This window comes from Ursus arctos, chromosome X (assembly GCF_023065955.2).
Source record: "Ursus arctos isolate Adak ecotype North America chromosome X, UrsArc2.0, whole genome shotgun sequence".
In the NCBI taxonomy this organism is placed as follows: Eukaryota; Metazoa; Chordata; class Mammalia; order Carnivora; family Ursidae; genus Ursus; species Ursus arctos.
In genome coordinates this window covers 15320963-15348325 of record NC_079873.1, presented here as the reverse complement: position 1 = coordinate 15348325, position 27363 = coordinate 15320963, and the positions used below count along the sequence as shown (strand labels likewise).

Here is a 27363-nt window from a genome sequence, read left to right as displayed (position 1 = left end):
CAGATGGGTGGAGTCCTCTTACAGTTGCTTATTGGAGAGAGGAGAAAATCTCTAGAAGCATGAAGCATGTGCATGTGGATACGCATTTTGATTATTGCCATCCCAAGTGTGGTAGGCAAAGACCAGACTGGATGTCAGGAAGCTGCCATCTGGTTTCAGTTCTGCCGCTAATTAGCTGCGTGGCCTTGAGCACATAACTCCCGTCCTTGGAGCAAAGACCCTTGTCTGTAGTAAAATTAAAATAGGGGCTTGAGCTGGGTAACATGTACCCAGTTTTAGCGGTCAGAGCCTAAGTGTGTGATGTCACAAGCAGGCAGGCAGGGAGCGGTCACTTCCTTTGGCCTCGCTTCCTTGGTGCACAGTTGGACCAGGACAAGGGGGCTGCACAATCAGATGGGGTAGTTTCACATTAGAAGGGGCAATAAAACAAGGCTGTGGAGTTGGAACAAGAAAGAAGACAGGGTAACTCGCGTCATTTCCCAAGGATCTTCACATTGACATCTGCCATCGTCCAAATTCGTTGACACCTCCCGAGTGGGATGAAAGCTGGAAACAAAACAGAAGATTTGCAGGATGCATCTAGTTTTCCTGAGCATGAGGACAGGCCATTTCTGTTTCCTCTCCTTTCCTTTCCTTCTCAGCCTTTTTTCTTCACCCTGTAACAATTTTAGGCGGTTGGAGCCCAAACATTTACATCAAGGTAATAGAACCTTCCGAGAGTAGGCAGGAGGTCTGCCAAAAAGAGTCCTCACCTGGACTCAGGATCTTTTGTTCAGTAGGGATCTGTGGATTCCCTCTTTTCCCCTTCAGCCTGACTCCCCTCCAGAAGGGTCGGGGGTCTCTTGGGTGTGGCATTCGGTTGTTGCTGTTCGTGCTGCCTTTCGTTTATTTGCTGATTTGCTTGCCTCGGCTTCCTGCGCACTTCAACACCTTTTCCAGGCCACATGTCTTGGCTTAACTGTCCCAACTTGGGCTAAATTGGGCCATGCCACTGGCTGAGCTCATGTTCTCCAGGGACGCACATGGCGCATCTTCCACATTTCCGACTGTACACGCCCCGTCTCATATCTTGGGTCTGAGCGGCCAGAGCAGGCACCTCCAGGCCAGTTGAGCGTGTGATTTTTGTTTATTAGGAGTACTTTTTTAACTTGGGGAGCAAACGCGATTTACCCAGCTGGCAGTGAGCTGCAGTGACACAGGCTGCCCGGCATTCTCAGTGACTCACCATCCCCAAGACCAGGAGACTGAGTGAAGCGGCTTTGAGAAGTGGTCAAGAGCGTGGGCTCTGGAGTCAAAGTTAATAGGTTCAAATCCAGACCCTGCTGTCCTACTACTTTAATGACCTTTTGTTAGCTAGTGACTTAATGTCACCAAGCCTCTGTTTCCCATCTATATAATGAAAATAAAGGGCATCACAGGTGGGGTTCTCCAGGAAGCAGGCCCCGAGGCAGCGTGTAGTATGCCAGCTATGTTTTAGGGTTTAGAGCCCATGGAAGGGAGAAGGGAGCAGCGCTGGCCCGAGGGAGAAGTCAGGTTGTGATACTGGCTCACCAAAGCCTTGGCTAACTCCACCGGGAGGGGCTGAAATGGCCCGTCTGAGTTGTCCTGTGTTGGGCTGATCTGGCCAAGATTTTTATACTGTGGAGTGTGGGCTGCCCTAGAAAGAATATGCCTTGGTCGAGGAGGCTCTCTGTAACTGAGGTGGTCGCTGGAGAGGCCAGTAGTGCCCCCAGCAACAGGGGCAACCAGCCCTTCACCAAAGGGGACTCCGGGCAGCGTGACTCTGTGTCTACTATGCAGAGCAGATACTCGAAGGGGTGGATGTGAAAATTGAGTAACAGACAAAGGAGCTTATCCTGGTGCCTGGCTCTTGATAGGCAGTCAGTAGGCAGTAGCTGCTGCTCTTATTTCTATGCGATTGTAGGGTCCACTTATTCCTGCTGGTGTCCTTGAGCTCGTCCACCTGTTGTCTGCAATTTAGCCTCCCTGTCCAGTAAAGCAAGGAGACTTCCCTGCCAGTTGCCTGTTCAAGTCATGCGTTTCGAGGGTCCATAACCAAAACTGCTGAGAAAAATACAAGACAATAACATTGTTTTGATTTGAAAATCAGAAAGGAGTAAGGGCAACCTTGTTCTGGTATCTTTGGAAATATGGTGATATGCCTGCTTTCTTTTATTTTCTCCTTTGATTCAGCAGCTGTGGGCATGGAAACTCACCATACATAAACCATCTCGGGAGCGAGTAGATTCTAAAAGGATTGGATTTTTCTTTTCTTGTTGAATTTAGTAACATCCTTTTTGCCAAAATGGTACCCATGTGTTGGGCAGACTGGAGGAGAGCAGAGACCATCAAGGGCTGCAGCCTCATTGGGTGTCAGCTACTCCAAGCATGTGCTTTGGAGAATTTCAGAAATTCTGTTATTTTTCAGAACTGAAATTCATTAGCATTGTTGTAAGAGTCTATAAATACAGTGAAAAGCATTTACAAATAGACATTGTAAAATGCTTCCACACCCACAGTCTGAACACTGTCAAAACACCAGCTGCAGCTTCCTTACTTGGAAGGATCAGAACCTTTTTTAAACGACACCTACTGTGTTTTCAAAATAGGCTTGCTTCTGGCCCTGTATAGAAGATAATTTCAGCCAAAAGCCTGTGTCTGGCTCTTGGCATGCGGGGTCAGGGCTCAGAGAGATGAGAGGATCCTGAGCTCCTGCCCGTCAGAATGCGCCTGGCGCTTTAGCATCTGGGCACAGGTCGCTCGGGGATGGTACTTCCTCTTTCCTCAAGTGGTCCCTCCTGACATGGGCCTCTCGGTCTAGGATCTGTAACTGCACACACTCCACCTGGTTCCCAGGTGAGCTCCAGGTGTGGTCCCAGGTGATCACAGGGGCACCTGTGGTTAGGGAGGTTCTTCAAGGAGAGTTTGTAGGCAAGGGCCCGTCTCACCTTTGACCTTGGCAATACTGTTGGGGAGAAAGGAGAGGGAGCATAAGCTGCTTGAACTGTATGAGTCTCTGCTGTTAAAAGTGAGCTTGAATGAAGGAAAATTTTACCTATAGTCTTATCCCAGAGACAACTACTGTTAACATTTTGGACTGTTTCTTTCCCATCTTTTTCCCTCCATATGATTTGGTTTGTTCTCCATTCGTTTTAAATAGTTAGGGTCATTCATACTGAATGTCCTCCAGCTTCTGCGGAAAAAATTGCGTCTATTGTACAAACACATAATGCATTTCCATTTCAGGACAAAGGCAAATAAATGTTCATGAATTCCACAACTGTTTTTGAGCCCCTGCCATGTACCAGGGGCTGAGCTGGGTGCTAGAAATCACCCACCACACTGTCCAGTCTTAAAAGAAATAATAATCCCTCTTCCTAATACCTAAGCAGGGCATGTGGGTGTATATACACAGAGGGGTAGGTCACTTTTAACTTGTCTCTCTCCTTTGCCACTGCAACATCAGCCTTTGTCCTTCCTGTCATAATGTGTTTCTAAATATCATTTTCATGGCTATATAAAAGTCCATCAAATATAGGTTACTCAGCTGTTTCCCTCTTTAGAAAAGATTCGAGTTTCAGTTTTTCTTTATTACAAATAACACTGCAGTAAACATACTGATCTGCAAAACTCACTTGGGCATTTCAGACTATTTCTTTAGCATAGCCTCCCAGAACTGGACCAAAGCAGATGCCCATTTTAAAGGCTGTTGATATACACCCTATTTCTTAGAAATTACTTGTTTTTACCCTGAACCATTCCCCAAAGGCTTTGTGGTAACTTTCCAAAATGCACCTACAAGAATAAAATAGTTGAGAGTGACAGTGAGAGGTCAAATAAAGGTAGCAAAGTAATAGAGCCCAGGACAAGACGAGCACAGTAATGAGCAGTAGGGTTCTCTACAGTCCCTCAAGATAGGCTCACAGTTGACTGGAAGTTTCTAGCTGTCAAATCAAAGAGGGAGGTGGCATCTCCAAGACTCACAGTTACCAAAATGCATGAAAAAAACCACATGTTCAGAAGCAGCCGAGCTGAGCTGTTCTGAGATACAGATCATTAACAGCTACATAAAACTCCTTCTCCCACCAACACCCCCTCAGATTCTGTCCCCAGCCACCCCGCCAGGGTGTCACCTCAAACCAACTTTCCCCTTGGCAAAAAAAAAAAAAAAAAAAAGCCCAGTGGAATTAACTGGACTTTTGTTGCCTGAGTGACCTTTTCTCCCTGGACAGAACACGTGTTCTCATAGGTTTTGGTCCTTGGTGTGTTCCCAAAAGGACAGGACTGTCTGGCTCTGGGTATAATTTGAGTTGTGTTAGTTTGGAGAATGACAACACCAAGTCATTCCAGCTCTGTAGTTAGGAAGTAATAAGATCAGGAGCCCTCAAGAACTTTGAAAAATGAAAATGCTTTCCTACTCATAATGGTGCATTTCCAAAACATTTCATTCAGAAGGTTACATTCAAATTAGTAGCCACGGGGGCCCTGCCAATAAAATGTTTTGAAATAAATTTCCTTAGTCTCGACGCTCCTGTTGGCTTGGGGTCTGTCTGAGGGAGTATGCCCTGTGGGACCTGACCTTTGGTGGCCAGGGGATGGAAAGTGGGTCTGCTGTGGAAACTTGGCCTGGGGGCCCCCACAGCCCTAGAAGGTGGAGCTGAGGTGGGAAATAAAGGCTCTGCTCTGAAGCTCAAGCTGCTTCCCCCTTCCAAATACAGTAGTCCATGTCCTCCTTGAACTTTACCTTCAGCCAACCTCTGAAAAGCCCAGAAAGTCTCATAATACCCACCCACAGTTTTAGAGCCATGCTTTCTCTTGGTGGGGGTCAAGCCATTTGGCCCAGCCCTGTTGCCCAGGAGTTCTTACCTCTGCTGGTCTTTGGTTGAGGGTGCTTGAGGTTATGCTTGAGGTTACAGGTCAGTCTTGTTTGTTTGAGAACTGACGGGGGCTTACCTCCTTCCACTGGGCCTTCTCTACCATCACAAGAATATGTGAGTCACGTTGAATGCTACCTACCACCGCCCCTTCTTGAGTGAAGAAACCCAGGGGTCAGCCCTGTCGAGTCCCTCCCTTTCCCCCGGTTTATAGGTCTCCTGCCTTAGCTGTCCTTCCATCTCCCATTACTTCCAAGACAAACAGAACCCTCTAGTATTCAGCCCAGTAGTCTGACCTTTGCCTACCTTTCTGCTCTCACTAGTCTCTGGGGACCTCAGGCTTCAGCCCAAGGATCCCTGGCCACACTGGGCACTCCCACCTCCCCTGGGGTCCTTGCTTAATCATGCCTCTTGCTGATATGTCCTCTCTCCCTTTTCCTCCAAGGCCCGGCTGGAATGCCACCTCCCCTGTGTGCCCCTGGCCATACTACACAGATCTCCTGCACTGACCCAGCCCTTTCTTCCCGTAGGACTTTGATGTGCCCATCCCTTACACAGCTTGTGCCGTGGGGGCCTGTATGTGTCTGTCTGTCTCTTTCTCCTAGACCATGAGCCCCTCCAGAGTAGGAACTACCTGGCCTGGCCCTCTCAATAGCCCTGCATGATAGGTGTTTGACAGGCGCTCCGTGAGTAACTCTGCTACTCATTGTGTGGTTTGGCTTCAGGCCATGGTGACAGCCACGAGCCATGAGATGGACTATTTCTGTTGCTTTCCCAGAACAACTGCTTGGCTTCTCCCTCTCACTTTATGGGTGAGGATCTTTTCCTCTTTCACTAAGATAATCTCGTTCGGGGCTCATCCCCCTGAAAGGGTCTAGAGAACTGCCCTTTCAGAAGAATTTGGAGGAACCTTCTGTTCACGCGCGAGAGGGCTATTTCTCTCATCCTCTCAGAGGCCTGTTCCTGTCCCTCAGGGCTGTTCCTAGCCCAGATACAGAGGGAAGTCACTCGTGTCCTGATGGGCAGGGGGGCACCCACCCAAGAGCTGTCTAATTTTACAGGCCCGTGCCCCAGCGCCAGCTTTCCGGCTGCCAGATCTTAAACTCAACCCCTTGCGCCTGTCAACAACCTGGCTGATGCCTCCGCCTCAGGCCAGAAAACCTTTTTCTCAAGGTTAAAAGTAGCCGACCTTTGACAAGCAGCTTTGGCTAAATTCCTTGCTCCTTAAAAAGGAAGCTCCCGGTTATCATTTGCTGGTGCTTATTTGGCCATGGGGCGGGAGCAGGCCCCACGTTGTACCCTGTGTACCAGCGGGGGGTTAGTGGCTGAAGGTGTATTGCTGAACAGTCGTTATTAAAATAGCCCTCTCTGAAAATGTGTGCTGAAGAGGTGGGCATCCAGTCTGTCCTCCAGTCTCACCGAGGCCCGTTTGGTTGGACAGGTCGTTGGCTCCCACCGGCTCCCTCAGAGGTGACGGTGCCACCCGCCCCATGCATAGCACGCTCCTGACCACGTGTGCAGCGAGAAAGCTGACACAATGACAAGGACACACACCAATTATTAAATGCCTGGACTTGTGTTTTTAATGTAGGGGTGAAGGTCCAAAGATTGACTTGGTGGGCAGTTCGATATCTGGCATCCTGGACAAGGATCTCTCGGATCGCAGCAATGACATCGGTGAGTAAGGAGAGCGTTCTGGCTTCTCTTCGCAAAATTTTAAAAGAACTGCAGAGTGTGGCTTGCCCCTTCAAGCAGCCTGATGAGAACTAACACAGCCATTTAAATGGAAGCCTCATAGCCCACAGTCGGTTTCAGATGTCGCAGTTTTGTAAAAAAGGGGAACTGATGGTGGTTTCCACATTAAAACAGAATGCCTGGGATTTTTACTCTCCCTGACCTTGGGAGAGCGGTCTAATGAAAAGAAGTGATGAATAAGCCTTTTGTAAAAGTGGGCATTAGCACTTATATTCATATTTTCCAGGGACTTATGTATTCAGTGTAGAAGGGTGAATGGGTGAAAATGCAGAATGGCCACGTTCGTTGTAGTCACAGCACTCAGGGTTCTGAGTTTGAATTTAAAATGAGCTCTGGCGTGATAATTGCCACTTAGTTAAGAACATGGGTGGGTTTTTCAAAGGTCAAGATAGCGCTATGATAAAGGGGAAGGTAACTAAAGTCTCTGTGGGGAAACAAGCGGGAGGGTCTTGCGGGTATGTGCTGGGTGGCGTGAGGTTGTATGAGTGCTGGTTGAGGCCCCTGTTGGGCTGACTCAGGTGACAACGCTTCTAAGAAGTCTAGATTCAGGGGCTAAATTTTTTTTAGCTTTACATCTTTTATTTGTACCTATCATGGTCATAATATTCTACATAATAGGGCTATATTTTGGAATTTGCCTTTTTTAATTAAATTTTTTTACTTTGAAATAATTAGAGATTTACATGCAGTTGTAAGAAGTAATACAGAGAGAACTACATACCCTTGACCCCTTTTCTCGCAGTGGCAACATCATAATGAAACTGCAGTGTGAGAGCATAACCAGGATATTGACATGGACACGTCCACCGGGTTCCCTAGTTGTACTAGTACTTGTGTGTCTTTAGTTCTTTGCAGTTTTGTCACGTGGGTAGGTCTGTGTATCTACCACCTCGGTCAAGATACAGAACATTCCATCGCTACCAGGATCCCCCTGTGTTGCCCTTTTATAACCATACCCATGTCCCTCCTGCCCCCCACCCTTTCCCAAACCTCCACAGCCACTCTCAGGGACTGATTTGACCTGGAAGATTTCCAGCATCTTTTGCATTCGCTGCTCAATTTAGAAACAAACGTCTGGCCATTGGCAAGCCCGTAAGAGGCACCCGAGAGCCTAACGTGAGCATTCTTATCAGCTGGGGTTACTCCTCTTTGGGGTGCTGTGTTTTTCCAAACCTGCTAATAGAGTTGCATGTATGCAACTGCTGACTTGCAGTCTCTGGTCTGATCGTGTGGAGCCTTGGTGGTAGGATGTGTCATTGTGGCCCTAAACACAAAAATATTTGCTCTGTCTCCAGAGACTGTTTTACATCCTCAGCCTTTGAGAAGCCCAGTCAGGAAGCATGACCAAGGGCTTCTGACAGCTTGGGCTGATGGAATAATAATAGAAATACGGGCCTGCTGGAGCTTTTGACCTGGTTAAAGGGCAGAGCAGAGCAGGGCAGTGATTGGCTATGAATGAGAAGGAGTCATCAGAATGAGCCTGATGAAGTCCTTGTCTTGCCGCTGTGGCTGAGCATTCGGGCCCACACTTTAAGGCAGGATGGCCAGTTGGTGAAGTGGCAGAGAAGGTAATGTGGGGCCCCCCACAGGAAGGGAGGTGTTCTCCCTCCTCCAGAGTACACACGGCTGTGCCTTGCCTGGGAGGGGCATTGGCCTTTGGCCCTTGTTTTCTTTCGGTCTGGGGATGACTCACGTGGCTCTCATCAAAATATGAATTTCATATTTCTCAGTCCGACAAGCTAGTTTGGAAATGTTGGGGGCCTTGATCGAAGTGGGTTAGTCTATGGAAGTTCTTCATACGTGGAAGCTGAGCACCTGCTGTGTCTATTTGGGAGCCCAGAAGGAGCTGCTGAGGCTTAGTTTGCTCTCATTTGACCAAGAAGATGTTAATCCCAGAAGGCTGTAATTCCCCAAGCTAATCGTGTAATGCATATTATTTGCATTGCAAGAAGTGATGATCGGCGGCCATGTAACTGACCACTAAATACTTGAGTATCTACTCAAGGGCGAGGCCGAATGGATACCAAGGCCCTCACACACAGGCCCAGCCTTCCAGCAGCTTCATGTCTCTTTGGGCCGCTGGGATGGCAAATGGAAAGTGAGGTGACACCAGCGGACTGTCTCACTGACCACTGAGTGGTAGAAAGTAATGCCAGTCAGAGCTGGGGATGCTTCTTGGTGCCCAGAGTGCTGGGACAGGCTCTTTGGGGGAGGGGGGAGGCAGACTTATCTGGATCTAGAAGCTGGATTCACTGAGGCAGAGGCAGGCAAGGAGATCCCGTGAGGAGTGCTGCTAAGTGAGCATGGATCAGCCTGGCTGTAGGAGAGGCTTCGTGCCGGCACAGAGGGGAGCTGCCCTGCAGATGGAGGTCTGGGCGGGATTCAGTAGGAGAGGGATGCATCTGTAATTTATTCGGTAGGTGGTGGGTTGACACTGAAGTGACATGATCAGGTCTAAGCATTCAGATAATAACTGATGGAGCTCTGTGGGACTGATCAGATGAAGGAAAGACGGGTGTTGAGAAGTCAGGTTATTTGAGAGTGCGGGTGAGGGGCGGTTAAGAGAGAGCCCGCATTAAGCTGCACCACAGGATCACGAAAAAAGGAAAGCAGCAAAGCCAGAAGTATTGCCAGGCCTCAGGCACAGACTGGATTTGGGAGCAGGGAGGAGGAGAGACTCCTTTGTCACCTGTGAGGTTTTAGGGTTAGGGAAAAATGACTTGGGTAGAAATAAGCATGTCTGGGGAGGAACTGGTTTGGGGGGAAATGAGGATTTATTTAAGCTTGTTGACTTTGAGATCTGGTCGAATGTCCCCATGTCAGTGCTGGATGAGGCAGAAGCCAGAAGGTCGAGGTTGGGGAGGGCCTAGGTTGTAGAGGCCAGCGGGGATTGCAGGTCGAGATTAGGACCTTCCAGGAGACCGAGCGCAGGGCTGGCACCTACAGATCCACGTGTGGGTGCAGACTGCTGCCTCTGGGCCGGGAAACCTTCGGTAATTTACACCAGCTCTCTGGGCTGCAGCTTCTTTATTGATGAAGGAAACTAATAACTTTCCCAACTTCCTCACCTTGTCTTCCAGAGTTCTGTAAAATCACTTGATGGGCTGCACAACGATAGAAATGCTTATTATCGATGCTGTTGTTTGCCTAGAAGGGATAGTTAAGTCAGGAGGATAAGTAAAGTCCTTAGCATGAGAAAAGAGAAAGAAGGACCTAGAGCTTGAAGACCAAACCATGTACAAAGTCCCCATCTAAGGGAAAAGAGGAATCTGGCAACATCTCAGAGGCCAAGGGAGGAAAGGATTTTAAACAGAATGTCAGCAGGCCCAAAGGCGGAAATGCTCTTGCAGGTGGGTTGGTCAAGGAGAATAGGACACTGCAGAGGGGCTGGCTCCTTTCAGGGCTGCTTTGTGTCTCTGCTTTTGTAGCATTTGTTCATTGCTTTGAATTAAGAAGGAAATTATTTGTACCAGAATGTTTTGTTAGTGATTCAAACAATTGAAGCTGTCCAAATGTGAGCTGCAGTGAATAGCCGAATACAGCCCTGAAAGCCATTAGAAATCATCAGTGTTAGCTATAAATAAATCTGTTTCCTCTTAATAAAGCTATAATTTTAAATTATTATAATATTGAATTAGAGAACATGGCTTTTTCAGATCTCGTGTGGGCAGCTACCAGCATCTGTCAGCCCACAGTAATTTAGAATGAAATCAGTTGGTCCAAAACGAAGTTGTTGATGTCGGTTTGAGATACTGTGTATCAAACTACACAGCCATATTTCAAGTAACATAATAGGAAACGTGGATGAGCTCCAGAGCAGGCCTGTGCATGAATAGAAATGAAAATTAAATTGTCCGGTTTTCTCTTGCTGACGGAAGAATCTGTGCTCCAATTGAATGGGAGATTATAGGCCGAGGAGTCAAGTGCCATGACATTTACTTTTATTCTGCCATATATCGTAGTTCCCACGGCATGGCGGGATTTATTATCACGCTTCAATACCGTGGAGATTTTCCGACTCTTTCCCACCAAAGCACAGAGATAGCAGCGGGCCCCCAGGGGGGAAGCCGCCTGGGAAGTAAGCCATCTAGTTGCAACTGATTGACTCAGAAACAAGCCTTCTCATTTCTCCTCTGTTGCTTGCCTTCGTTGATCATCGTTCCCCATTCTATTCAGATCTCACCCCACTTTCCCCACCTCCAATCCTTTTCGTGGCCATCACCCCCTCTTCACATGGGGAAGCTGGGCATTTCTCCTCCGTCTTCCCAACCTGATCCATAGATATGCACTTGACCTTGCAGTCAATTTGGGGGCCAAGGGTTGCTAGCTTTAAAGTCAGTGGACTTAGGACATGGAACTGGTTTGGAAGATATGAGTCTAGCTTCATCTTGTCCTCAGATCTCTCATGGATGCCTCCTGGCGTGTGGTTCATTTGGACCAGGAAATGCAAAAGCACTTCCCTACTGACACCCTGGGAATGCTAGTAAGAGCTCATTGATTTGGGATCCTGGAAAGATTCTAGAACTGGATTGTGCTGATGGTTATACAACTCTGTAAATTTACTAAAAATTATTAAGTTGTATGCTTATCCCAGGTGAATTTTATGATCCACAAATTATACCTCAATAAAGCTGTTAAAAGCAGCTCTGGCTCCTGTCCAGGGACACAGGTCACGATTACACACCAACTTATATCAGGACTATTTGAGAAGCGATACGCATGTCTCCAGTGTGATGACAAAAAGCAAAAGAGATTGGGCTTTCTAGGGCCATGTGCTTTCTAGCAAGGAAGTGAAACATCTTGAACTTCAGGTGGATGGATCTTGATCCTAGTCAGCCCTCTGAGCATTTTTGCTGTCCTCCCTACACTTCGGGACACTCGGCCTTGGCTCCAGTGTGTTCAGAAGAGGGTCTATGCCGGACCTCTCCCTGCAGTGTCCCCATGTGGCTCTCCACCTCTCACTTAAGACCGTTAGGGCCCACAGTCTAGGTTTGCACTCAGTAAATGATGTCAAGCTGGCAACCAGCACTGGTTTCAGAATCACCTTGCAGTCCTAGAGGGAATGGGCTGATGGTAAGGCCTTGTCCTTCTCGGCACTTCCAAGAGTCTGGTCCCAGATGTATAGTGAGGGTGTTGGCTGACTGACGTTTGCAGTTAGAAACGTCAGGCCACACCCAAACCAAGGCACTTAGCCCTGCCTGCTCAGCCCCCACCAGGGCAGTCCTGGACTTCGGCAGTCTGTTGGGCTGGCTGGGTTCATGCTTAGTTTTGATGGGTTCCACAAGCCTCTTTTACCCCATCACACCCAATAAGAGCAAAAGCAGTAAACATTCAAAGTGCTGGTAGGAAAAGGCTCATGAATGCTGTAAACAGGTTAAACAAATCAAAGTGGGAAGATGATGATAAATGTTGTTGCACTTCATGGGAGTGATGTGTTTGGCGGTGTGAATGATTCTAAAACACAGAGCGTGAGCAGTCCATCCTGCCTGAGCCACTTCCAGCCATCAGCTAGCAACAAGGAAGAGGACTGACAGGTACAATGAGCAGAGGGACGATTGGGTGTTTAGGAAGCGTGTTCAAATGACTCTTGGCTTGGAGAGGGTCACAGTGCCCACGGCCCGTGTGGACCTGTGACCAGCCCCAGAAGCTCACCTGCGCACAGAGGCGGCATGTTCTGCCCTGGTATTTTGTCACCCGCCTCGACAGTCAGGGCGCCTACAGCCTTTCTTCGGCCCAACAGCTTGAGTGTCTCTACTTTTGCCACATGCTGAGACATTGACAGCTAGAAGAATGCAAATGCAGAGGGACACCCAGTGGGTGCAAAGTAGTCTCTACTCAGCGGAGAGACGTGCACAGTAACCTTTGCTACTTCCGCGCTGTGCTCAACTGAGGCCTCCGTGCGGCGAATGAACGTGGAAGCAAGAAGGGAACAGGTGACGTGCAGTCTCGGATCACACATGGCATTTATTTGGCCCGCAGTGCCCTCTGCCTGCTGGCCGCGGGCTCCCAGATTGGCAGAGCCCAGTTATGGCTTCCGTTTGACTTGTAAATATCCAGAGGGATCTATGACCTGCCAGAACACCACGCTCAAGAACCCTTTGACATGCTAAAAGCATTATAGACAAAACTACACCTTATTAAGAAGGAAATTTGACTTATCAACTCCCTCCTCTAGCCATGGGCCCTTGGTAAGGCCTGATGTGGACACCTCGGCCCAGACCATCTCCCGCTACCTCGGATTCGTTAAATGAGCAAAGTGAGGAGCACTGAGGAGTGAGGTTGGTGGGCCCCATCAGAGGGTGATTGGATCTGGTGGTGACAAGCTAAGGATGAGGTGTCAGTGAACAGGAAGCCCTGATTTCGAGCGGGAGGAGCCTCTTTATTTAGCTGCGTGGCGACCTGCAGCGGCGCTCCCCACCTCCCCACGCTTGAGTCATCTCTCACTGAGGTTGTTCATGTTCCTTGGAATTCAAAGACTCAGACACACACACACACACACACACACACACACACACACACAAGGCTTTTAATTTGAGGGACTGCTGACTTTCATTTTACTAATTAAGGACACTTTAAAAAGCAAATGCCATTGCCTGGTGGGAATAATCTCTGGGTTTAAAAATTGGACAAATTGAGCTTACTGGGAGACTCAAAATATTGACCTTCTTTTCCTTGGCACTTTATAGACAAATGATAGCTTTGTCATGGATGCATACCAGTTCTTGGGGAGGCTTCTGAAAATTACAGGTCCAGCACGTATGTGCAGAAATGAAGGTCTGGGGAGAGAAATGTCAGGGGCGAACAAAAGGCCCCAGAGAGAGGCAGGTGTTCAAGCGTGGGTGAAAACTCACTACTGCCCAGAAATGTACAATTAGCAGATTAATTTTTTATAGAGTTACAGTTACTTGTGGTTTTTTTTCAAATCTCTCATGCAATGTCAGATTTTAAAGGGCAACTTATTTTTTTTAAAGATTTATTTATTTATTTGAGAAAGAGAAAAAGAGAAGCAGACTCCCCACTGATGGGGGAGCCCGACATAGGTCTTGATCCCAGGACCCCAAGATCATGACCTGAGCCCAAACCAAGAGTAGGCCGCTCAACCAATCGAGCCACTCAGCCGCCCCTAAAGGGCACGTTAAATGCTTTGTACCTCTGTCCTCCTCCTTCCCCAAGGCTGGAGAATGGAGGCCTCCAGTTCTAGAGGCGCCTATCCCTCCCAGCGGTAACAAGAGCACTGGGCTTCAGACAGAAGGTCTTACCTCCTTGAGTTTTTTTACTTGGCATTTAATTTTGGGTTCTGTGTAACTCTAGGCATTAGGATATTGTTTCACACACAAAAATTTTCTTTTATGAGTGTCTGACTGTTCCTCTTCTAAGTAAAGTGCTGTTGAATGAGATGAAATGCCCTATTTCTCTGCTCCCTGAAAGGAGACAGGCCCTCCGATGCACCCCGCACTGTAGCAGGCCGTCCAGCATGACACACACTTCTTTGGGTCCTGGGTTTTTATTTTTAAAATTTTTTATTTGAGTAGAGTTGACACACAATATTACATTAGTTTCAGGTGTGGATCTTGGTTTTTCATCTTTAAACCAGGGCCTAGGAGGAAATGATCAAAGGGGCCCAGTTTGGCCTCACAGGCTTGTCTGTCTGGCTCTGTTTCCTTTAGCTGAGTTTCCTGGACATTAATAAAACTGCTCTTTTTTTTGGTAACCTCTGATTCCTCCTAAGATTAAATAGTTTATTCTTTCGTTTGCCTCTTTACCGCAATTCTTTCAGTTCTCTTAGTTCTTTTAACCTGGAATTGCTAATTTGGCTCTTTCTAAGGTCTCATCTAGGGGGTTTTTTGGCCTGAAGATTTTTGCTTATAAAAGGTTTGTTGGCCGGGGTGCCTGGGTGGCTCAGTCAGTTAAGCATCTGCCTTCAGCTCAGGCCATGATCTCAGGGTCCTGGGATCGAGCCCCACATCGGGCTCCCTGCTCAGCAAGGAGTTTGCTTCTCCTTCTCCCTCTGCCGCTCCCCACCGTTTGTGCTCTCTCTTGCTCTATCAAATAAATAAATAAAATCTTTTAAAAATAATAAAGATTTGCTGGCCGAATGGAAGTTTAAGTAATTAACAATTGTGAGCATAACACATAAGGCATCACTTTTTAATAAAGTTTTTTAAATTATTCATTTACCTTCTAAAAAATGTATCACAATTTTTGAAAAATATAAATGGGTAGGATGTTTGCCATCCTAAATAAATTTGACCTCATAGAACAAACCCTTTTACAGAGACAAGATCATCCCACAGAGTCACCGAGGAAAGTGTGGGGTGTGTTAGGAAAACCATGGGTTCTCAGGTTAGGAACACTTGGATTTGAATTATAGCTCTGCAAGTTCCAGATTGAGTGACTCTAAGCTCCACTTTCCTCTTGTGTATGACAGGGTTAGTAATGCCCACCTGCCTTAGAGGGCTGTTGTAAAATTTAGACCTGATGATTTGAAGTGGCGGACACAAAACAGGGGCTTTCTGAGTGGTAGTTGGTGTGGGTATAGTCAGACAGAGGCAATGAACCAGGCATCAACCTACGTTCTTACCATGACTACTATTATTAGAAAGTAGGAAAGTTCCTGAACACATAACATAAATCAGCTGATTGAAATTCCATAGCTGCATCTGAAATCATTTCATACATGATCTACTTAGTTGTATTTTTATTTTAAAGAACTTCACCCCACTCCCCAGTTACAAAGGGAGTAGGTACTTTAAAAAAGAAAAGAAAAGAAAAGAACGGAAAAGAAAGGAAAAGAAAGTGAAAGTCCCCTCAGTGTCTCAGCCTCTCTTTGAGATAATCACTGTTAATTTGTTGTACACACTTTTAGAAGTCTTTCCATGATTGGGTAGATGGATGAATTTTTTAAAATGTGATCATGTTGTACGTACTGTTAGGGTCCACAGTTGTTTTGTGAAATAAATAATGTATGTTTGATGTTTTCCCAGATAAGTCACATAGGTCAACCTTATACTTTTAACGTCAACATAATATTCCATGGTGTGATTCTAGCATAACCAGCTCACTCAGAGCAATGCCGTGAAGAGCAGCGTACGACAATGATCTGTAGACAGGGATACCTGCACCTTGGGAGCCATGGAGACTCCCCAGGCCATGGATAGTGCCTCATTTCTTATGTGCTCTTTCTTCAGACTCCTTTCCTGGGAGACCCACTGGCAGGCTGCTTCTCCCCTCCCATTCCCCTTTCCCAGTGATCCAATCCCAGCTTACACAACATAGCCAATCTCTTGCCCACTCCACAGGTATGCAAACCCCTGCTACGAACTGAGAGACACTTCCAAGATTGGTGTTGGACTTGAGATATTGAGTGACTTTATTGACTGGACAAAAAAATCCATTTACAAGTTGGTTGGTTTCTAATTCTTTGCTTCCAACCAAATTGAAGGAGGCACCGATTGAGTTGTTCATTGATAGATTGTTCAAAATAGTTCTTGGTGATGCTAGACCACTGTCTGATTTTTGCCATATAACTTGGAAAGAGTTCAAAGAATGGAGTGACATTGTGATAACAAAATTCTTTCCATTCCCATATACTTCTATTTATGTGAACAAAGTTTCTTGGCTCTTACATCTATAAAATGAAAAATAAGAATAGAATCAATGCCAAACCATGTTATTCTCATGTTAAGTAATAATCGTACACATGTGCATAAAGTTATTTGGGGGGAAAGCCCAATAAGATTCCCCTCTTTTATGCCAACAGATTATCAAAATAGTCAGTGTGTATGTATACATTTACTTTGATCACTTATAAATATTAATAATTGTCATGGTAACTCCTTCCAGAAGAAAAACCTTATGATTTCAGGAACTTAAGAAATCATAAATTTCTATTTATGACCATGTTTTATAGAAGAAAAATAATGAACAAAAGACAAAATTAACAAAAGCACCAAAAATACGCTACATAAAATCCAGCAATATGACAGAAATACAAAATCAGAGAGGGAAAGGGGTGGTCCAGAATTTCCAACTGCTAAAGGAAAGCTTATTCGTGATTTTTTAAAGATTTATTTATTTTATTTGAGGGAGAGAGAGAGAGAGCACAGGGCCTGGGGGAGAGAGGAGCAGAGGGAGAGGGAGAGAGAGTCTCAAGCAGATTCTGCACTAAGCGCAGAGCCCATCATGGGACTTGATCTTACGACCCTGAGATCATGACTCTGAGATCATGACCTAAACTGAAACCAAGAGTCGGATGCCTAACCGACTGTGCTACCCAGGTGCCCCAGCTTATTCATGATTTTTTAAGATGGATGACAGTGGTTGTTAAACTGCTGTGGTATTCAAATGTATGTTGAATATATTTAAGAGAGCAATATAGTAGTTATATTTTAAAGTATAGCAGAAATTACATCTTTTGTGACAAAAACTTATGTCAAATTTTAAATGTCAACTTAAGATGTGTAAGGGAGCACGTGGGTTTTCAAAATTATTTTAGGAGGCACGCTGGTAAAACAGTTTGAAGACTACTGGCCTCATAAATAAATATATTGTTCTACACTTACCTAAACATTTCTCTTTTTTAAGATTTTATTTATTTGAGAGAGAGAGTGAGAGAGCACAAGCCAGGGGGAGAAGCAGAAGGAGAAGCAGACTCCCCGCTGAGCAGGGAGCCTGACACGGGGCTCAGTCCCAGGACCCTGGTATCATGACCTGAGCCAAAGGCAGATGCTTAACTGACTGAGCCACCCAGGTGCCCCAACATAAACATTTCTGTGGATCAGTTTCTAGAAGTGGACTATCTGAAAGTGTATATATTGGCATTTTGTGACAGGTATTGCCAAATGGCATTATGAAAAGGCTGTGCCAATTTACATTCCTGTAATAATAGCATAACCACTATTTCCAGTAAATACATTATTTCCTAAACCATTTTGCATAACAAATTGGGGCCTGTAGTAAGCAATTTTTAAAGGAAAACAAATCTGAAACGTTACTTTTCCCCACTTCTCACTGCTGGTTATCAATCCCTGTGAAGCACTTTACCTCTCTTCAGTGCTACCCTTCAGTAAGTCATGCCCCCCCTTCCCTTACTGCTTCTCCAGATTTAAATTAGGTTCCCATACTATCATTGCTAATTTAATCTTTTACCTTTCTTTCGTAGTAGCTAGCAGAATTTGTAATGATATGTATAGAAGCCCATCACTCTTGGGGGCTCTAAGCTTTGTGAGGCAGTGCCATGGCTATTTTGTTCACCCCCATATCCTCCCATGTCTAGCCCACAGCCTGGATGGTAGGGCTCACTTAGTAAATATGTACAAAGTGAATGGACTGAGCATAAATGAGAAGAAATGCCAATACCATGATGTAGGGTCATGGTAGAGATCTTCATTGCCACTAGTCACGTGTGGCTATTTAAGTTTAATTTATTTTAAGTAATCACACTCAGCCATATTCCATGTGCTCAGCAGCCCTGTGGGGCCAGTGGCTACCACGCTGGATGGTACAGATATAGCAGGTTTCCGTCATCACAGCAAGTTTGAATGGATAGTGCTGACAGAGTGTTTGTACTTACATTCTCCTAACTGTAGCCATGCTTGGCACACAGTAGTTACTTAATAAATATTTGATTAAGTGAAGGAGCAAATAAACTCCTTATCTCCCTCTCTTACTCTTCAGCTACAAGTTTCCATGTAAAAGTTACTTTGTACTGAATAGCTAAACAGCCTGCTTTAACTTGCCTAACACCTTACATTTCTTACCAGAGATTTCCTTAAGAAAGCCAGGTCCCTTTTTCTGTCCACTTAGAAACACATTGGAATAAATATATTTTTTTAAGTAGGCTCCAGTCCACACTGGGTGTGGAGCCCAACCCAGGGCCTGAAATCATGATCCTGAGATCGAGACCTGAGCTGATATCAAGTCAGGCACCTAACCGACTGAGCCACCCAGGCACCCCCAAAAACACATTGGAATAAAATAGAACAAAGGCAGCTTATTATCAGAGCATAGAGGGGTTTCTTCACACACACAACATTATATTCCTAGTATACATTCCTATTACATTCCTAGTATCTTTTCTTTTTGTTGATGTAGAAATAATTCTTAGAATCGGTTAAATGAGAGGTAAGGTGAAATGTTCCTGCTGTCTGTTCAGTTCTCCATAGTGGAAAGAATTCCAGAGACACGAATCTGAATGTGGGCCCTGTCACTTTCTGGTTGTGACCTTGACCAAGTTGTCTAAACTCTGACCCTCTCTCTGTCTCCCTTTATGGAAAAGAGCTTGGGTTTTGTGCAGGTTAAGTGAGCATGCGTGTGTGAAGTGTGGCATAGTGGGCTGGCCAAACACTAGCTCAGACCTGTTCACTCTCAGTGCTTGTGTCTTGCACGCTTCATACCTGGATTACAAATGAAAACACAGCAGCTAATCTGTTACCTCCTTTCACATTTTGGAGGACTTATTTTCCCATAGAATCTAATCATTCCTTAAATGAGAACTTTTCAGTTGGTGACTCAGCTAACACAGGTGTTCATTTGACCCCTACTAAAGGGCCCATCTTTTTTTTTTTTTTAAAGATTTTATTTATTTATTTGACAGAGAGAGAGACAGCCAGTGAAAGAGGGAACACAAGCAGGGGGAGCGGGAGAGGAAGAAGCAGGCTCCCAGTGGAGCAGGGAGCCCGATGCAGGGATCCATCCCAGGACTCCGGGATCATGCCCTGAGCCGAAGGCAGACGCTTAATGACTGAGCCACCCAGGCGCCCCATAAAGGGTCCATCTTTGTCCACACTAGTCACGTGATTTACATGCAGGGTGAGACTTCCTGTCCAGACTGCCTTAAGATGCTTCTTCACTGCGGAGAAGGGACCTACAGCCCTGTGGGATTAGGCTTTAATCATCTTAAATCTTAAGAAACAGAGAGAGAGGGGCGCCTGGGTAGCACAGCGGTTAAGCGTCTGCCTTCAGCTCAGGGCGTGATCCCGGCGTTATGGGATTGAGCCCCACATCAGGCTCTTCCGCTAGGAGCCTGCTTCTTCCTCTCCCACTCCCCCTGCTTGTGTTCCCTCTCTCGCTGGCTGTCTCTATCTCTGTCGAATAAATAAAATCTTTAAAAAAAAGAGAGAGAGAGAGGAAGAAAGAAAGAAAAGAAAGGAAGGAAGAAAGGAAGAAAGATGGAGGGAGGGGAGGAGGAAGGAAGGGGAAAAAGTATTTTGTTTTGTTCTTTTAATTTCACCTTGCTCTTAGATCTCTGTTCTCAAATCCCACAGCTCCATCAATGGTATATGAAAACAAAATTCAACCTGATGATTTGAAAGAGTTTTCATATAATTTCTCATTTACAGAAGAATAACCCTGCAAAGCTGATAGCTCATATAATTCTCCCATTTTTTTTCCTGTGGTGGAAAAACTGAAGCCCAGAAAGATTGTTTGTTCATTTATTCAGTAATCATTTATTAAACATCCACTGCAAGCCGAGAATGATGTTAGTCCTGGGGAAAACACAGATAAAAGCCACAGCTTCTTTCCTGGCTGCTGGGGAGACAGATAAGTCAACAAGGAATGTCAGTCAGGGTGCTGAATGCTGACATTGGAGTAGTGGGTGAGTAGGGGAGGAGCCAGGTCAGGCTTTAGTGTGCATTGTGGCTTCTTGGAAGAGGTCCTGGTCGCTAAGCAAAGCCTTGATGACCCCAGGGGAAAGGGGAGGGGAGGGGAGGGAAGTCACGCAAGGGACAGAGACAGAGGTGGGCACCAGCCATAATGTGAGGGCCTTGGCCATGCTAAGTCACCAGAATTTCTTGGGAACTTGGGAAGGATTTTAAGCAGAGAAGGGGGACATACTCAGATCTTCACCTCGCACATATCTCTGGGGGCTGCCCATGGAGTGGTACCAGATTTGGAGTGAGAAATCCATTATAGTCCTCCTAGGCCTATAGTCTGCAAGGAGCCCCGCCAGCTGTGATGATCCTTGACAGTGATGTGGAGGAGAAGAGATAGCTTCCTGAGATACTGGAACGTAGTGACATTGCCACACTTCAGCTGTAGGAAACCCCTGCTCTAGGCCTCTTTCTCCAACCCAGAGCTATGTGCTACGAGGAGTAAACAGCCATTTAAGAGCTTGCAAACAGTTCCTTTGGTGACAGCAGGCACGTCTCAGACTTTTAGCTGTTTCTCTTCTGCGCTCTCAATGGATATGTTGTAGGTCACCTGTGGTCACTGGTACCATCCCTCCCATCCGTGGAAAATAAGCCCACATTTTCTAATTGAACTAAACAGGCTATGACTGCAATTGATGGAAAATGGGCAACCGTGTGTGCCACAGAGTCAAACGCCCTTTCCAGGCTGGCTCCGTGTCCAATATAAATTATCCCCGTATGTCTGCAGAGCGTTCATCTTTCAAGTATGAGAAAAGCCTCTCATCCTTATGAAACTGACTTTTAAAAAAATACCCAACATTTGCCAGTTCAATAGTTTTGGATTGGCTTGTGAGCATTAAAACCATTTTTTACTCAGAGGAAAAATTCCCAGCCAGGCTGAGAAAGCTTATATCAAGTTTCAGCCTGATTCATTTCAAAAACCATCGTGAAAATTGGGACATTTTCTTCACACCACAGTGAGTTAGTCATGGAAAGTCTGCCTTCGTGTCAGCTACCAGGGCTGCAGTCACGGGAGCGTGCGCTGCGCCACCGAAGCTTTCTGTGGCAGGGCGGCAGCACGCCCCCTCCACTGTTACACAGCGGAAGTGCATCGCAGCTTGGGCTCCGAGCTTCCCTTTGCAGCAGGTGACCTCATACTTGGTGTGGCTCTTTCTTTCTGGAGGTTTAATGTTGTTGTTGTTGTTGTTGTTTCCAAAAAGTGCTTTTTACAAGCTTAAACCTGGAAAGTTACACATAGCTGGGTGTGCACGAAGAGATTAAAAGAGTGGCTCCCCCTGCAGGACCCTGGGCACGCTCACACTCTTGAGTGACAGGGACAAACGAGGCAGTCTTCTCGGCCATCAGTCCATCTGCTGAAGAGACGATGGTGAAGGGTGGCCAGCCTTCAACGTGTCCGGGTGTTTTTAGTGTAGAACTCAGCCAGGAAAACGGCCGGGGCCAGCCAAGCGCCCTCTGCAGCGAGCGCGCAGGATGCCGCCTCCCGCCCGGCAGCGGCCGCCCCGTGCCCCGTTCGTAGGCGCCTCTGGAAGCGACGCTCCCCAATCAGAGTTTCTTCTCAGGGTGGGTTACTCATGTGTTGGCTAGTTCATTTGTTCCCCTGTTCCTTCATTCACAGACTATTAAGCAGGTTTTTCCCAGGAACGTGCTAGACTTTGAGAGCACAAAGATAGGTTCCTGTCCTCCTGGCGCTCACGGTCAAAGCGCGGAAGACATCCCGCGCCTCTGAGTCATTCCTAAAGTGTAATTTATTACGGACAACCTCGCGTGTTGTCACACCCTCAGCTCCCAGGTGGACTTCGTGATTTTAGTTGGCCCCAAGGGCTGGGTGGGGAGCAAAGATGGAGTCCTCCCTGGAGCCCTGCAGAAGTTCCCTGGGTGTGACCTTGTCTGTCCCTACACACCAGTGGGCATGCTGAGTCCATGGGGGGGGGGGCGCTGAGGCTGTCCCATCCGCTCCCTTTGTTCCCCCCACTCTTCTTCCACCCCACTCTGCATGCTGGGTCACCTCACGACCGCCTTCTCACTCCTGTTGATGCGTTTCAGACTTGTCCCCAATCCCCCGAGCCTTCCGTCACCACTTTGATCAGCTGCTCCGGCACCTCTGTTGCCCCACACACCAGGTCAGCACTGCCCGGCCTGGCCTTGGAGGAGCCCTCTGCTACTGAGCCTTGCTCCTGACAGCTGGCCTGGGCGGCCCGTGCCCTCAGTGGACCCAGGCACACCTGCCACTCCCCTGGTGGTGGTGCCCTAGCACCGTCACCTCTCTGCTCAGTGCAGTCCTTGCTTCTCCCTTCCTCCCTGCAGCCCCTGCTGGGGCAATGCATCACTACATGGCGGCGTGCTAATGTCACGGGGGACACTGAAAACCTTCCTGCCCAGGCTGCACCCCAAACAAATTCAGTCAATCCCCAGAGAGGAATCCAGGCATGAGTCACTTTTTTTTAATTGTCCAGGTGATTTCACTGTGCAGCCATGGCAGAGAACCAGAGTGAATTAGCCTTTAACTGTTCCTTAATTGCTTCACCCTGCTCAGCTTTTGCCTCCAGAGTTTGTTTCAGCTTCCAGGACAGAGTCACAACACAGGCGGGTCCTCTCAGCCCCTGGTAGCACCCAGCCAAGGCCCTCAGTAGCAGCTCGATTGTTGGAACCTTGAACGGCCTTCTCCTTAACCTCCTCCCCCGGCCGCTGCTCAGCATCTGTTCCTCTCCTCTCCCCCGGCTCTCCTGGCTTCCTTGTGCCTCCTGTTCACAGCCAGCCCCCACCCTCCAGCAGATCTCCCTGTCCTGGGCCTTCTTTCCTTCTTCCCATTGGCGAACCACGTAGAAAACCTGCTAAACTCATATGTAGCATGCACACAAGAATATCTGTGGAGCACTTTCCTATTAACAAAAGTCAGAGGGAATGATTTGAAAACTAATTACTCAACAACAGGGGATTGATTCAATAGATCATGGATTGCAATACAACAGAAGATTATGTCACCATCAGGATATTTATGAAGCATTTTTAGAGTCATGGCATATGATGTTAGGAGAAAGAAGCAGAATGCAGTTCTCCATATAGTGTGAACCTAGACTATCTACTTTCAGAAAAAGAGCCTGGAGGGTAATACACCGAAACACTAATAGTGGTTGTCTCAGTGAGGTAAGGTTATACTTGGCTTTCTTTTGTTACAATTTTGTTTTTCCTAAAACTATTGTACATTGAGCATGCACTACTTTTGCAATCAGAGAAAAAGTGATTCAAAAAGTTAATTGGGGAGCTATTACTATCGGATGATGACTTGGGGCATCAAATGAAGTGTATAATGGGGAATTTTGATTTCGGACAGCATGGAGCTGGTGGAGGCAAGTCCTGGGGTGTGACCAGGAGAGGAATCTTTTAGAAAATAAGAATCTCTTAAAGGAAAGGCCCCTGAGAGGGTCAGGCCAGTGAGCTGGCTCTCAAGAGGCCCACCTAATTGTGGGGTCTTGGCCCATGCCCAAGGTGTGCCGAGCCAGCTGGAAGGCTCCATTTGGGAGCCTCTCACTGGCCTTGGGTGCTGATGGGCTCCCCCGTGGCCTCAGAGCACCGCTGATACTTTTCTTTGTTCTGTCTCTGCAGATAGTTAACCTTTGGTTATATTTACCTTGCTCTGATAAGATGAGTTCATTAAATAATTACTCATTCACCAGGTGCTAGCGTAAAGTCACTTAATATAATCCTGGGTATAATGTAATGGTTTGTCCTGACCGGTGATTATACTTGGTTTTGCATCTTCCACTGAAGGATGTCGCCCGCAGACAACACCTGCCTATTTATTAATAGAGCAAAGCTGACCATCACACAGCCAGACCACTTATTATAACCATCAGTAAAAGAGCTCTCCCCAAAATAAGGAGAAAAAAAAACCACACATAGTTTTTAGCTTTTCTGTCCCGAGCTGGCATATTTGCAGTTAGAGCACTTATGGTGCTTTCAGCTGCAAATAAAGGATACCTGATTAAAATTGGCTGCAGTAACAGAGGGTTATTAATTTTACATAGCAAGAAGTCTGGGCACTAGAGGATCCCAGAGTTGGTGGGTGGCTCATCAGGGTTGTCAGTCATCCACGGTCTTTCTATTCTTCTCCTCTGCCATCCTCAAGATCTCCTCATGGCCGTAAGATGACTGCTACAAGGGGCACCTGGGTGGCTTAGTCGGTTAAGTGGCCGACTCTTGGTTTTGGCTCAGGTCTTGATCTCAGGGTCCTGGGATCGAGCCCCACGTCAAGAGCCCCATGTCGGGCTCCACACTCAGGGGGGAGTCTGCTTGTGGATTCTCTCTCTCCCTCTGTGCCTACCCCCACCTTATGCATGCTCTCTGTCTCTCTTACAAACATACAAATAAATAAATAAATAAATAAATCTTAAAAAAACAAAAAAAGATGGCTGCCACAGCTCCAGGCATCCTATCCAGCACAACAGCATCCCAAGCAAGAAAGAAGAAAGGGCAGCCACACAAACAGCCTTCTCCTCATTTCCTCTCAACAGAGAGGAAATCTCTGTCCCAGAGATTGTCAATAGACTTCCCTTTTTTCCTCAGTGACTGAATTTGGGCTATGTGGCCGCCTCTAGACCAATTACAGGCAGAGAGGAGCAGGATGGCTATCATTGGCTTAGACAAACATGGTTCCTGAAACAAAACTGGGGCTCCATTAACAGGAGAATGGGAAATAGTTTGGGAAGGAGGTGCCAGGCATGGCCTATGAAACATGATCTACTTGTCAGCAAAAGTTGGCCTCGCCCCAGCGTCAACCCCTTTCTACCAGCCATTCCTTTGTGCATCCCATGCACACATCTACGCTGATTTGTAAACCCCCAGAACTAGATAGAATGAGGTAAACCCTTGACCTAATCGTTTGTTGAAGGGGATAGAAAAGTAAAGGCAAAGGCCTTCCTCCCGGACACAGGCAGGTGCGGTTGTGATCTGGCTGAAGGATTCTGTGTTCATCTGAGACCTCCATCATGGAGATGGAGGCCCCCTGAGGGCACAGTGCTTTCTGCCGCGCTCACCGGCGTAGCCTGGATATCCAGCCCCATGTGTAGCACAGAGTGGTTGCTCAATCATAATGGAGTGAATGAATGAGCAGATTGATGACCGAAGATCGTGTCTCCATTGAGTGATGCCTCTCGAAGCAGAATGGCGCCGGGCTCTGGGAGTTATCTGGAGAAGCAGAAGCTTGCTCTCCACCTCCAGGGTGTCTAACGCTAGGGTGATGGCCGGAGGAGGAGGCTGCCCTCTCTTCTCTTTCGGAATCAATGATCAGCATTCACTTGCCCATGGGTATTGCATCTTGTAAGAACTGCTTTTCGTGGTGGGACAACAAGAATGTTTTATCTAGCAAAATGAGCTTGCGTGTGTGGAGGAACAAGGATTCCTCCTTTACCCCTCTTTCTGTAGCTTTTAAAGACCTACCACATTTATTGGATGACCAGAGGATGGAAATCGCCTTCATCAATGATGACATGTAATCCAGATGTAAAGAATGAGTATTAAGGAAAAAGTGCTTGTGACCTGTTCTAAGAACTTTTCCTCACTCCTATTATTGCTCTTAAAACTCTGTTTTACTTTTGTTTTAGACCTAGAAGGTTTTGACTCTGTGGTATCATCTACTGAGAAACTTAGTCACCCAACCACAAGCAGACCAAAAGCCACGGGGAGGCGGCCTCCGTCCCAGTCCCTCACCTCCGTAAGTGTCTCTTCGCTTCTTCTACTGCTGGAAAGCAGGTCAGCTTAGAGACTCCAGCCAAGGACTCTCTCACAAGTGGCTGATATGAGGACAAGCCAGGAGAGGGAGGTCGTGAGATACACTGCTGACCAAGAGTGATTTGAGAGTCTTCTGGAATCAAGCAGTATTTCTTTCTCTGTTTTCTTTGCACATCTGCCAATGAGGTGGGCACTGCCTAGTCCCACTTTCCTTCTTTCTCCTTCCAGACTGATCCTTATTTGAACCTGAGATGAAATTGGTAAGAAAAAAAAAAGTCATGTTTTATGGTGGGAGAGGAAAGCAAGGCTCGTTTGGTCTACAAACAAGACTTTGCTAAAGAATGATCCACCACTATACAGGTGCTTGACAGTGGCCAAGCTTCTCTTGAAGCCCCATTATTGGCACCCCTCCACGGAACCCCACACACACCTTTAGGAGATCGTTTGTAAACATACGAGGCACCTGGTCATGTAGGAGAGACCGGTCAGAATGGTCCAGATAACCTACAGAAGAAGTTTGTTGTTTGGGTCATGTTGAATAACTTCTTTCCTCACCGGAAACCTGTAACACATTTGTTGTACCAAATTTCAACAGTGAAATGCATAAAGAAGAAAGTAAGTTACCTGTAATCCTGCTTTCCAGAGCTAAGAACCGTTAACTACTTGCTGTATATCTGTAGCTTTTATTTAAAATTCCATTTGTATGTATAACATTATTTTGTCCAAATGGGGTACGTAGTACATGCTTCCCCCCCTTGTATTGTGCACCTTTCTCCCCAATCATTGCCCATTCTTCCATGATGTCACATTTAATGGCTGCCTAGTGTTCCAGCCTGTGAATATATGAGAGTTTATCTAGTCAGTGCACTAGTATTGGGCACTTATGTTGCTTTCAATTCTTCATTATAAACACTGGAGTGAATGTCATTGAAGAAAAAATCTTGATGCATCCACAAGCTATGTCTCTCTCTCTCTCTCTGTCCATCTCTATATATCACAATGTCTTGTCCTTGCTGGGAATGCAGGTCTAAGTCTTTATGATCTTCATTCACCCAGATGCACCAAGGAATTAACCTTTTGCAGGTTTTCCAGAACACTTTCTACTTTCGCCTCATCACTGGTCCCACCGCAGAGGTCCTCATTTAGAAGAAAAAGAATGCCACTTCCTTTGAACCTCTTCTCTCATATATGTTGAGTTTGGGGGTGTGGTTTGAATCATGCTGTTTTTCCTCTCTGTATGAAACAACCCTAACTATGTGTTGATACCTTTTTGGAGAAAGACTTGTTTGTAAGTGGCTTACTTTTTCACTCTTTATATAGAGTCCCAAGTTACTACCATCTTTCCTCTCCCCACA

At 46.6% G+C, this 27363-nt stretch overlaps 1 protein-coding gene across 10 annotated transcripts in view; it reads left to right on the top strand.

The window, feature by feature from the left end:
- SH3KBP1 (SH3 domain containing kinase binding protein 1) overlaps positions 1–27363 on the top strand; it is a 324749-nt gene that overhangs the window by 284779 nt on the left and 12607 nt on the right. For all 10 annotated transcript variants that reach the window (XM_026480216.4, XM_057310446.1, XM_044377583.3 and 7 more), the window contains 2 exons: positions 6466–6551; positions 25882–25991. In XM_026480216.4, coding sequence (XP_026336001.1) covers positions 6466–6551; positions 25882–25991 — 196 coding nt within the window. The remainder of the gene's footprint in view (positions 1–6465; positions 6552–25881; positions 25992–27363) is intronic.